The sequence below is a fragment of the Anas acuta genome, chromosome 1 (genome assembly GCF_963932015.1).
Source record: "Anas acuta chromosome 1, bAnaAcu1.1, whole genome shotgun sequence".
Classification (NCBI taxonomy): Eukaryota; Metazoa; Chordata; class Aves; order Anseriformes; family Anatidae; genus Anas; species Anas acuta.
This window is the reverse complement of record NC_088979.1, coordinates 43960413-43972946: the sequence shown is the minus strand read 5'-3', so window position 1 is coordinate 43972946 and position 12534 is coordinate 43960413. Positions and strand designations below refer to the sequence as shown.

The following is a 12534-nucleotide window of genomic DNA, read 5'->3' as shown; positions in this document are numbered from 1 at the left end:
GTACATATTACAAAATTATGGATTAATTAGTACTGCACGATTATTAGAATAGCGAGACACATAGGCAATAAAAAAAACTTAGACAAGTTCTGTTTAGATCTAATTTTGTTGTGTATTTTTAAATGTGTTCAACTTTACAGGTATATTAGAGCCATAACAGAAACCTTTATAACACGTGCCATTTTCATTCATTATTTCCAAAGCACTTTATAGCTTCCTGTTACTAAACACGCAATTAGAATTTAAATCCACTAAAAACATCTCCCAAGGTCAATTGATTTTTGCCCTAGACGTGCTTAATTACAGTTTCAAATGATGTGCTTTGTCCTTAAGTGCTTCACACAATAAATTTAGATCTAAAAATGAAAACAAATGTTTGTAGTCAATAACAGCTATGTTAAAGGGACCGATAATAGTTCAACAGTTGAAAGTAGATATTCCCTGCCATAGATTTCCATGTCTGCAGACATGGAAACAAAGAAACATAGTTTTTTTTTATTTTAGTCTGAGTAAATAGCTTAGGCTACCACTTATACTTTCTGTTCTTCCTCAGTTACCTGTCGGAGGAGTTTTATTACTTATTTATTATTTATTATACTAATTTATTATTATTACTTATTATTACTTATTATTAGGAGTTTTATTACTTTATTACTTATGGAGGAGTTTTATTTTGAAACACGATTCTGAGGAATGTTAAGATCATGCTGAACATCCTCTAGATTTATTGCCTTATGTAGTTTTTTAGAATATGAAGAAAAATTTGGGTCTGATTGTAATACATACTCCATGCCAGAGACAGATTGTAGTTTTTCTTTAGAGAAATTTTTAGATAGTTGTTCTTTCTGAGGCACGATTTCTGTTCTTGGCATTTGGTTTGGTTTTCCAAACTGATTTAAGGAAGGGGGTAAGGGCTTTTCACAATGTATTATTTTCAGATACAGTGTCTTGTTATTTTTGCAGAAAAATTAGTGTTTTGGACAACCACTTCCTCAGTTATTATGCTTGGAAAAAAACATGAATTGTATCTGCTATTCTTATCAAATCGGAAACAGATAAACTAATAAAAGTCCTCTGCTTTTTGTTTTCAAAGAAACATTGGAATTTAATATAGAAGGGTTAATACAAAAAATAAGTGGAAATTGTGGTATTCAGTTTTGTGTTATTTGCTAGGACTCTGTGAAGGGCTGATTGTTCTCTGCTGTGCTGGTTTTCACAGATGCTCATACAAGGGGGAAAAAAAGCTGAGATACTGCTTTCTTTTTCATGGTGTCAAAGTTAAGAGGCTCTCATCATGTATTTTAATTTCTTGTAAATATTTTTTATGCAGCTAAATCCAAAAAAGGTAGAAGAGATGGCATACTCCTACATGGAGTTTAGAAACAGCTGCATTGATTTGGAAACTTAGCCAGGATTTTTTTCCAGGAAGAGCACAAATCTATATGTTTCTTCATTGATTATTTCAATGAAACGCTTTGTAATTACTCCAGCCTGAATATGCTTACTTCTGAGAAATCTGTAAGATCATCAATAACAGATTTGGTCAGGACGGCAGCTTTCCACAGCTGCAAGATTATTATTACTGGTTGCTTGATTAATTTGTCTCTGCATTATGTGAAGAACACAGAAGGCTCAAATTTCTGCTTGGATTCTGAGTGTAGGTGAAGTGCAGAAACCTAGACCGTCAAGCAAGATCTTGTTTCTCAACTTTAAGCAGTGTGTGCTGCATCGTAAAACTCCTTTGACACATCCAGTCAGGGAGATGGGATCTTGCCACATCCTTCAACACCAGTAATTACAATGTCAGAATTGGATGTTGAACTCTTGAGTTTTGGGAGGAGGCTTGCGGTCACAGAAGCTAGACCTTTCTGCCATTTTTCTTCACATCTGAGTTGCTCTGGCAAGTGAGGAACAGATTTATAGACTGAGGAGGCTTTAGACCCCCTCGTTAGCTTCATCTATCACATTCTAACTCTTCCACTGTAGCCCTGGCAAGTCACTCTGAGCAGTTTGCACAGCACAGCTGTTGTTTCCTGACTCATCTCAGTCCGGGCAGAAGGTGCAGTGCTGAGCTGCTGTTCAGTATATTCATAGTGTCCTGTGAATCGCACCGATCTCTTCTATGTCACACTGAAATGACGTAAATGTCATGATAAGAAGCATAAGAGGATTGGTTTGACTTTTTTTTCCTAATGGTTCTTATTGCCAAAGCTTCATTCCTGAACTAAGTTAAACTGTTTCATACCTTAGGTTTTAAAGATTGGGTCTTCTAAGCTATGTGCAAAGCATACTTTTTTTTTTTTTTCTGTGCCAAACTGTTCAAATCCGAAACTACCTCTGGGGGACTGGTACAGCAGTTTGGAGGACAAGTATAAACTGTCAAGCTTTATTTTAGAAATAAATCTGGCTTATTGCCTTCAAAATTTATAAAATCATAGATTCATTATTAGAAAATTATAGATTAATTTTATATATTGCTCTAGCACAGGAATACTTCTTTCAATTAATATATTTAAGTGACTCAAGCGTTGGTGATCCAAACCCTGCCTTTGGGTAATAAACACAAATATTATGTTTGCAATGCACTAATATTTTTATGATACTGCATTTCAGCTTTTCCTTTTGTTTACTCATTCATTCCCCTACTAATGGTATCTAATACTGCTTTCCCTTTTTAATATTTGATATTCAAATGTTTTACTTCTGTATATTCTTGTACTTAAGAGCAAAAAGAATCTTTATCAGTACAGCGTTTTGCATTTTTCAAGATGTGAAAAAAAAAAAAAGAGGCATCCATTGCTTGGGCAAAATCAGGTCAGTGCATTCCTTCATCATAATCATGCAGAAAGGCAGAAAAGGAATGGCATTTCAGAAGAAACTTTAACTTATCTCCACAATCCAGAGACATTTTACTCTCTTTCAGAGTTTAAAAAAAGACTAGCATGGACCAGTTGGCAGCATGTCATGCCTTCTGGTTTGGCTTATCAGCTTTTCCACAGAGGAAGCAGGCACTGCTTGTAGAAGACTACATCCTGGCACAGGAATTGAGCTGCCTCTTATGTCTCCATGTTGTGTAGTTTTTCAAGCTGGAGCTATTTCCATGTAGAGGGAAAATATGACTAAAGATGGACATCACATTAAATTGTGACTTGGCAGAGCTTGCCTACCTGTTTTTGAAGTCTTTGTAGTCTTTGAGGGTGACTCAAAAATCAAGTCATGTCCCTGTGGCTGCCCAGCTCTCCTGGATAGATTGTTTCCCAAGGCAGCAAGGAGACTATGTGGGGAAACTCATTCTCTTTGAGCCAGTCTCCTTGAAATAACTGAGAAGCAATACAGTGTTCAACATAAACTAGATAACAGCATTGTGAAATGTAAGCGTTCTCAGACATAGACTGAAAGAATTAAATGAAAGTGTGCATATATTAAATTGGATTTAATAAAGATTTTTATTTAATTATTCCTGTAGTGGTAACCTTATATATCAAATTGACATTTTTAGGCTTGTATTTACAGAATTGTTCTTCCTTTGTGTTCCTAATGTGTTTTTCTGCATTTTAACTTCAAAAATTGGTGAAGTGACATCCTGCTTCTCAGAAGCTATACTGTTAATACATGGTCTTAGCAAAGTTTTTGTAGGCATCCAAGTAGGCAGTACTATTCTTAAATTTATGATAACACTGGAATGAGAAAATTTAGATTATTTTATTATTTTGAAGAATGAAATTTTTACATCAAGCATGTGTGAACACCTCATTGTAGAGTCTATAGAAGTATTGCTTGTTGCTTAAGGTAGTGTTTTTAATGTATTAATGTACAAGTTAGTAAACGTAGTACCAGAACAACAACAATAAAAAAGACTTCAGCAGTGCAGGAATTGAAATCACGTATTTTCAAGGCACTTTTCTTCTGTTTGTGAAAACATGTATTTCTGAAACTGAGTGTCTTCTAATATACAAAATCTCTTTACAATTATTATATATATATAATGTATATATGCAAGTAAAATGATAGAATCATAGACTTGAAATTAGAAGTCCCTGCTGTTATCTTACTCTGTTGTGGATTATAACTAGAATTTAATTGTTTTTGGTTTTGTTTCCTAAAGGCAAATTTTTTTTAAGGGCTAGTACAGACTTGTTTTCATGTCTATACTGTTTGATAGGAACTCTTCTACTGCAAATTATGTCTCTAAATAATATTGAGAGAGACTAAAGTTCACATTATATGTGTTTTTCAAAACATGACATTACAAATGTGCATTCAGAAAAAGAAAAAACATTGGTGGGTTTCATAGATTTTTCATCATTCTTTCCAATGATAAGTGACTTTCCAACACAAACATCCAGATATTCTCTATTTTTACCAAAAGAATATGAGAAATGGTCACCTAAAAAGATAGTATAGTTTTCAATAATTAATCTCTGAATTTACAGATTTAAAGTTCACATTTTAAAACAGAGTTCAGTTCAAAATTGGATACTGTTAGTTTTATAATAAACCATAAATGTGATTGGCTACTCCTTAAATATTGCATTTTAGATCCTAGAAGTTAATGTTTAATTCACAAAAAATTTTTATTGTAATTATTGTTTTAAATTCACATCAGGAAAAGCATTTTGAAGTAACTGTTTCTCATTTAAAACTAATGTAAGAGTCTCAATGAATTAAAGAATATCTAACAGAGGAGATGCATATCATTTGAAATGCTTGTTTTTCTCTGCTATTTTTTCCATTGAATCTGTCCTGCTTCTGTGCAACTGTTTTCCACTGTAGAAACTTCATCCTGCTGCCTTGCTTCTCGTGAGCGTATTTACAAATCTAGTGATGTAGCTGGGCCTGCCTCTGCTCTTTCATCTCTCTCTCACAAACTGAAGGGTGGGTATGCATGCAAACATAGCAAGGTTATTCAGATTTTACATTCAAAGTGTTTTATTTTTTTTCCTTCCATTCATTTTCATGTCATTCATTTTATGAAATTCTGTTTTGAAAGGAAATGTTCAAGTTTGGTATTTGTTGGGAGTTCGCTTATAATCATTTGGTGTTGCTTTGCTGAGTGGCAGTGATTCCATGCTATGTGATTTAGCTATCTCTTACTGCTTTGTGAACAGAAAGGTGACTCTTAATCTAGTCTAAAAATAATCTATTTTCAAACAATAAGCAAACGAAATATGGAAGAAGAAGGGGGTAAATCATGTTTTTTTTTTTTTTTTTTTTTTCCCTTGTTCATAGATAAATCAGTTTGATACATAATTATGCAGTTTTTCATTTGGGGGATTTTTTTAGTGTTGACAGTGTAGAATGCTAATTAGGTGTATTTACATGTATAAGTACAAATCTAAACCTTTCATTTTTTTAAATATATTTTTATTGCTAAAAGTTATTGCTAGGTCATGCCTTTCAAAGACAGTTTTGTTCTAGAAAGTTTTCCTGCTTGATTTTCACTGGTAATGCTTTGAAAGTGATACATTGCTGAATGGTTTACCGTGTTTCATGTCCTCTGAGAAGACTAGAGTCACTGTTGTTTCTTGTTTTTTTTTTACCTTAGGAGGAATTCTGTAAAATACCATTAAATGATCATGTCTACAGTTTTTTCTCAACTGTCAAGCCTTAAATTCAGATTTTTGTTTGTTTATTTCTGGGAGAAGCATTTGTGAAGTAATTATTTTCATTTCTGAATTCATATATCACAAAGTAGACATCTTAAAAATAGTTCTTCAATTTATAACTGAGCTGGCATAAGCAAAATGGTTGGACTGCTACTGAATAAGCATTTTTATTTTTTTTCTTTTAGCAAGAACAATCACTTTATAAAACATGAGTTACCATGCTATTTCTTCCTTTACCCTTCCCTCCTGCTCAAAACAAACAAAACATAAATGCATACAAAAAAAGACTACAGACAGATTGGATTCTCAAAACTGATGATGAAGATTTATGAAATGTTCTCATTGTATTCTACTGTTTACATTTAGCATACTATTCCTGAATACAGAGAAAATATGTATTTTCTGTGTGGAGAAGTACAAACTCCTACGACATCCCATGTGCTAGAAAGCAAGGAGAGTACCCTTTCCTTAAAGTTTGTTAAATATTCTAATATCAGTATTCTTCACTTTCTTCCATTGCTGTTTGTTTTCTATAAGCTAATTAAATATGGAAAGATCAGAATAATAAGAATTATTTTGTTACCTGAGGAGACATTTGCATTTCTACTCTTCGTTCCAAAATACTTATTTATTGATTGATTGATTGATTGATTGTGAGATTTTAATGGTATCAGTAGGAAAAACAAATGAGATCTTTCAGTGCTTCTTACATATATTCTAGCATAGGAATAAGGCTTCATGCTTGAAAACTAGAAGCATTTAGAATCCCATACTGCAGAAAGAGGTAAATATTGAAGATACTAAATAAAAATGAGTGTAAATCATCTCTGTTCACATTAGAAAATACGGTCCAAATTTTCAGACATTCTCTGATTAATTAAAACTTTTTTTCACAAATAATCGTTTCCCCCAAAATGTGCCTGGAGCATTGAAAATAGCGTTTTAGTGTCTAGAAAAAGTTTAAAAAATAAAAATCCACAGTACTGTGACCTCCTTTTACATGTTTTACAAGAGAAACTACTTCATTTTAACTAATGAAAATACATCCAATCAGAAGGACAAAACTGTATGTTCAAGTATGTTCAAGACTTTGCAATGTAATGCCTTGTGGCGAGAGTTATATATAATTATGCATTCACTATTGCTGCATTGATTACCAGTGATTTAAACATTGTCTTAATTATTAAAATACAGTTCTACAAGAGAGACTGAGTATGTTCATAGAATTATTAGAAGTAGATTGCTTTAACAAGCTATTTACTTGCACATACTAGTTTGGCATTTATTTATTTCATTTATTCTCTGAATTAATATATGTACAAAGTCAGTGTCCATAACAACAATAAGTTACTGCATCAGACTATGAGGACATGATGGTTTAGCTCAGTAGTAATAGAAAAAGTTTGTTAAGAGTAGACTATTGTTCTGGTAGAAGAACATTGATAGCATATGCTCTTAAAAATGTGGATACTTAGGTTATCAGTATGAACCATTTTAAGCAAGTTTGCAAACCTTTTACCCAATTTGCCTTATAATTGTATTTTCTTCCTGTGCTTTCTAGCTTTTTAGCATTAGAGATATAAATACATCTGGTCATACATGTGATCTTTATGCCAGTCTCTTGTTTCAATCAGTCTGACACACAGAGACAGTAAAGAAATAACCTTTAGTTTCTGTTACAACTGGAGTAAATTTAGTTAATTCCTGGCATTCTAGCTAAGGAAGTAAATTGTGCTTCCTTTATTCGAGTTTCGTGGAAATAGTGAACCATGCCTTTTGATACTTCCATAGTAGTGTTTTCTGTAAAGATTTTCTGACCAGTGTTTGGAGATGTATATTTGAACGTTTCTTTGGGAGAATAAAAATATCGGTATTATTCTAGTGAAAAAAATAATTCTCTTTATACTTATTTGTATTATGATGTGAACAGAAGCATGTGTTTCAATCTTATCTTGCATTCAGGTCTTTAATCCTTGTTTCGTATTATTAAAAGTATCGCTGTCAAAATGTAATAACTATAAAATATACTAAACAGGTGACCGAGTGAATTTCACAGGAGCCGCAAGACCAATTTCTCCAGCAGGAAAGTCAGACATGTCAAAACACAGAGCTGACAGCAGGTCACCCAAGCTTGATGTGCGAATGAATAGAGCTGCTGCTGACCAGAAGAAGCCTAGGAATACAGAAGGGTTATCTGCCAGTGAATCTCTTATGCTGAAATCGGATGCTGCAAAATTGCGATCAGATTCTCACAGCAGATCTTTGTCTCCAAATCATAACACTTTGCAAACACTAAAGACTGATGGAAGAACTACTACTGGTCTGAGAGCTGAATCTCCAGGGCCAGGAACTCGGTCAACTTCTCCAAAGACCAAGACGCTTACAGCAGTTAGGTCTGGTGCTAGTTCTCCACGGTCCTCCTCACCCCATGATAAAACTCTACCTCAGAAGGCTCCATCTCCAGTAAAAACAAAGCTTGATCCTCCTCGAGAACGATCCAAATCAGATTCTTACACATTAGATCCAGACACCCTTCGCAAAAAGAAAGTACCGCTAACAGAACCCTTAAGGGGGAGGTCCACTTCACCCAAACCAAAAATTATTACAAAAGATGGAAAACCTGTTACAGAAACTGAAAACAGGGCTCCCTCCCCTCACGTTGTACAAGAAAATCTTCACAGTGAGGTTGTTGAAGTGTGTACGTCGAGTACTTTAAAGACTAACAGCATTACAGATAGCACCTGTGAAGACAACACAGAATTCAGGAGTCTGGATGATGGTTCTAATAAAGTTCATTTCAGCATAGGAAAAGCACCCCTGAAAGATGAGCAAGACATGAGAGCGTCTCCAAAAGTGAGCCGTAAATGTGCTGGTAGGCACACAAGACCCAAAAAGGAGAAATCCAGTTTTCTTTTTAAAGGAGATGGATCCAAACCTGTAGAGCCAGCCAAGCAAGCAATGTCACCTTCTGTCGCAGAATGTGCGAGAGCTGTATTTGCTGCTTTTCTTTGGCATGAAGGAATAGTTCATGATGCCATGGCTTGTTCATCTTTTTTGAAGTTTAATCCAGAACTGTCCAAAGAGCATGCACCAATCCGAAGCAGTCTTACTCAACAACCTGCAGAGGAAAAAGAAACCAAGTTAAAAAACAGACATTCATTGGAAATATCATCTGCTCTTAATATGTTTAACATTGCACCGCATGGACCAGATATATCTAAAATGGGTAGCATCAACAAAAACAAAGTCCTCTCAATGCTGAAAGAACCACCTTTGCATGAAAAGTGTGAGGATGGAAAAACTGAAACTACCTCTTTTGAAACATCCAGTCACCACACGATGAAATCTAAGTCTCCTCTTCCATTAACGCTGCAGCACTTGGTAGCTTTCTGGGAAGATATTTCTTTAGCAACTATTAAAGCTGCGTCCCAAAATATGATTTTTCCAAGTCCCGGTTCTTGTGCAGTGTTAAAGAAGAAGGAAAGTGACAAAGATAACAAGAAGACCAAAAAAGAGAAAAAGAAGAAGGAGAAGGTTGAGACTAGGCCAAGGGGAAATCTTTTTGGTGAGATGGCCCAGCTTGCAGTAGGAGGACCTGAAAAAGACACCATCTGTGAGTTGTGTGGAGAATCCCATCCATATCCAGTGACTTACCACATGAGACAAGCTCATCCAGGTAAGATGAGATATTTTTCTTCCTGTATCTCTCTGCAAAATATATTATACGCATATGTTTTTGTATTAATTGCTGTTATGAAAATAAGTCAGGCTGCCTTGTCTAATGTTTTACACAGCTTACCACATATGCTAAATTTAGGCTCAATGCCCTGAACACTTGTGTAAGTAATTTCAAGTACATACAGATTTGAGCTCTGAAACATGAAGAATTTTTTGAAACAAGACCAAAACAACAAGCTGGCTTTACAGTTCCCCTCCAGAAATGTGCAATTTGTTACACTTTAGGACTTCAAACTGTGCTGAAAAAAATGGACATAAAAGTATCAAAATTTGTTAATTAAAGTGTCTGTGCTTCTAGAAGTTTTCTATTCTCCTACTGATCTGTGTCATCAGTTGGTATCATTGCCTCCCATCTTTTGCTTTAAAATGTATCTTCAGAAAATAAAAATCGAGTCAGTGTCTAGAGTTGTAAACTTTAATCAGAAGGCAATTTATAAAATACAGCCTGAGTCTTCTGTTTTGTCCCTCTACACATGTACCTGAATCTCTTCAGGAGGTTGTTTAATATTAGGAAAATTAAGGAAATCATTATTAGCTAGGCATAACCTCTGGAAGTTTACTTCTGGATTACCTCTGGTGTATTGGAAGTTAAAGCTTGTTAAAGAACCTCAACATTCAGTAATTATCAATGCCCTGAAATTTTCTGAGAAATGGTAATCAGCAAAGGAATGCACTTTGTTCTCCTTTAAGCTTTATTAGCGTGTTATTAATTTCTGAATAGAACACTGTTGATGTGTTGGACACGTTTATAATAAACACAAGTTTATAATAAACACATGTGTTTGGCATGCACCTTGTTTTTTGTTCGTTTCTTTCCTTTAATGAGTTGAGAGATGTAGGAAAGGAGAAAAATAGGTCAGGAAAAGACAAGCATCTTCCTCCCTACTCCTTGCGCCCCTGTTTTGGGGACTGGAAAAAGAAATGCTTATTTTGAAATAACTTATTTGTTTATTTACCTTGCATAGGTTGTGGCCGTTATGCAGGTGGCCAAGGTTATAATAGCATTGGACACTTCTGTGGAGGATGGGCTGGTAATTGTGGTGATGGTGGTATTGGAGGAAGCACTTGGTATTTGGTTTGTGACCGATGCAGAGAAAAATATCTTCGTGAAAAGCAAGCAGCAGCAAGAGAGAAGGTATTATTCGTCTGTTTCTGTTATGTTTAGCTATGTTTATCTGGTTAATAGTAACACATTCACAACTTGAAAATGGGGTTTGAAAAATTTGGAATTTCAGAATTTTGGAAGGTTTTGAAATACCTGCTAATGTCATTGATAGGCAATAAGATAGAAACTCTAGTGAACTAGAGGCCAGTCAGCCTCACCTCAAATCCTGGGAAGGTGCTGGAGAAAGTGATCCTGGAAATGATTTCCAACCATATGAAGGAGAAGAACGTGATGAGGGACTGTGAGTTTGAATTTATGAACAGAAGACTATATCTGACCAACCTAATAGTTTTCTACGAGATGACTGGCTTGGCAGAGAAGGGGAAAAAAGTAGACACTGATTATCTTGACTTTAGCATGATAAATGACTTGCCATGGCCAATTTCAAATTATTGCTTAAAATACACAAATATGTGGAGTTTTTTTTTAAGATAAACAAAACAATGCTAATTTAACTTGAATGAATGAAACTAGATATACTGAAACTTTCTGCACACACAATTCATCCTGAGGCAAAAATAAAAACTTTCAGTTGTTATTAAAAGTTTGCAAAGTTTTGAAAATAATAGAAGCGACATTGTATAACAGAAAGCATCATTGTACAACAGGAAAAATCAAGCAACTTTCCTATGCAACAATTGTCAGCTCTTCTTGTGATGAAGAATAATTTAAATATAACATTTTTTTAAATCACTTTCTATAGATTAAACAATCTAGGAGAAAACCAATGCAAGTTAAGACTCCTCGTGCCTTGCCAACTATGGAAGCTCATCAAGTGATTAAAGCCAATGCACTGTATTTGCTGTCACTGAGCAGTGCTGCTGAACCCAGTATCCTCTGCTATCACCCTGCAAAAGCATTCCAGTCTCAACTTCCCAGTGTCAAAGAAGGAATTTCTGAAGACTTTCCCATTAAAATGCCGTGTCTCTATCTACAGACTTTAGCAAGGTAATTAAAGGAAGTATATGAATTTTGACTATACTACTCATCTATTTAGTTTTTAAAGAAAAATATGGATAGAAACTAAACTAAAACTTACATAAAAAAATACCTGTTTTCCAAATTCGTCAAGATCTTTGTTCTTCTATTTCCATTATATTGTTCAGTTTTTTAGATTGTATTTGCTCCAAGGATTAAATATACCCTAGGTAGCTCTACGATGCTAAATATTTTTAGTGGCATTAGTTTATGTACAAAGAATTTATAATTTTGTGCAGTGTTTAACTTTCTGTGTTACTCTAGCAGATATGCTCTTCGGAATTCAAAATAGTAAGAAGAAAGCCAGACAAACTGGGCTTGCCCTGTGTTTCTGAGTAGATCTCACTGTAGCGTTTCACATTTATGATGAATGTACATTTGGCCATAAAATATATGATGGAAAGATAGCACATGGTGATCCCCCACCCTGTGTTGGTTACTGTTTAGTTCACTAGTTTGAAATGCCAGTGTGTTCTGCATGAACATAGGAATTCCAACTAGCTTAAATACATTAGGTGAATGGTAAATGATGTGAGCTGTCTGAGTGTATTTGCAAAGGAGTATGTTGTATGTGTATTTCAGTAACTTTTAATCCTAATTTATAAAATGTAATTTGATGTAGGCATCATCATGAAAACTTTGTTGGGTACCAGGATGACAACCTCTTCCAGGATGAGATGAGGTACCTGCGCTCAACTTCAGTACCTGCACCGTACATCTCAGTTACTCCCGATGCAAGCCCTAATGTCTTTGAAGAGCCAGAGAGTAACATGAAATCTATGCCCCCAAGGTACTTCCTTGTAATTCTAAGTACTACATACAAAAGTTAAAGCATTGGCATAACCCCAAATTCTAAAAAAAATAAAAATAATGGGAAACTTTGCTGTAGTTGAGTAGCTAAAGTATCAGGTCAGCCCCAGTCCATCTCTTGAAATGACAGCAAAAAAAAAAAACAAAAAAAAACAGCACACAAAGTCACATGGAACTGTAGTTATAAAAATATCTTCAGTAAATCATAGCATATCGAAAGTATTTTCAACTACTAGC

The 12534-nt window shown here is 34.7% G+C and overlaps 1 protein-coding gene across 19 annotated transcripts in view; it reads left to right on the top strand.

The window, feature by feature from the left end:
- MYCBP2 (MYC binding protein 2) overlaps positions 1 to 12534 on the top strand; it is a 192961-nt gene that overhangs the window by 147421 nt on the left and 33006 nt on the right. For 14 of the 19 annotated variants that reach the window (XM_068676615.1, XM_068676574.1, XM_068676632.1 and 11 more), the window contains 5 exons: positions 4774 to 4875; positions 7642 to 9282; positions 10310 to 10479; positions 11213 to 11457; positions 12110 to 12277. In XM_068676615.1, the coding sequence (XP_068532716.1) occupies positions 4774 to 4875; positions 7642 to 9282; positions 10310 to 10479; positions 11213 to 11457; positions 12110 to 12277 (2326 nt within the window). The remainder of the gene's footprint in view (positions 1 to 4773; positions 4876 to 7641; positions 9283 to 10309; positions 10480 to 11212; positions 11458 to 12109; positions 12278 to 12534) is intronic. The other 5 variants (XM_068676687.1, XM_068676696.1, XM_068676655.1 and 2 more) reach the window with 1 other exon arrangement.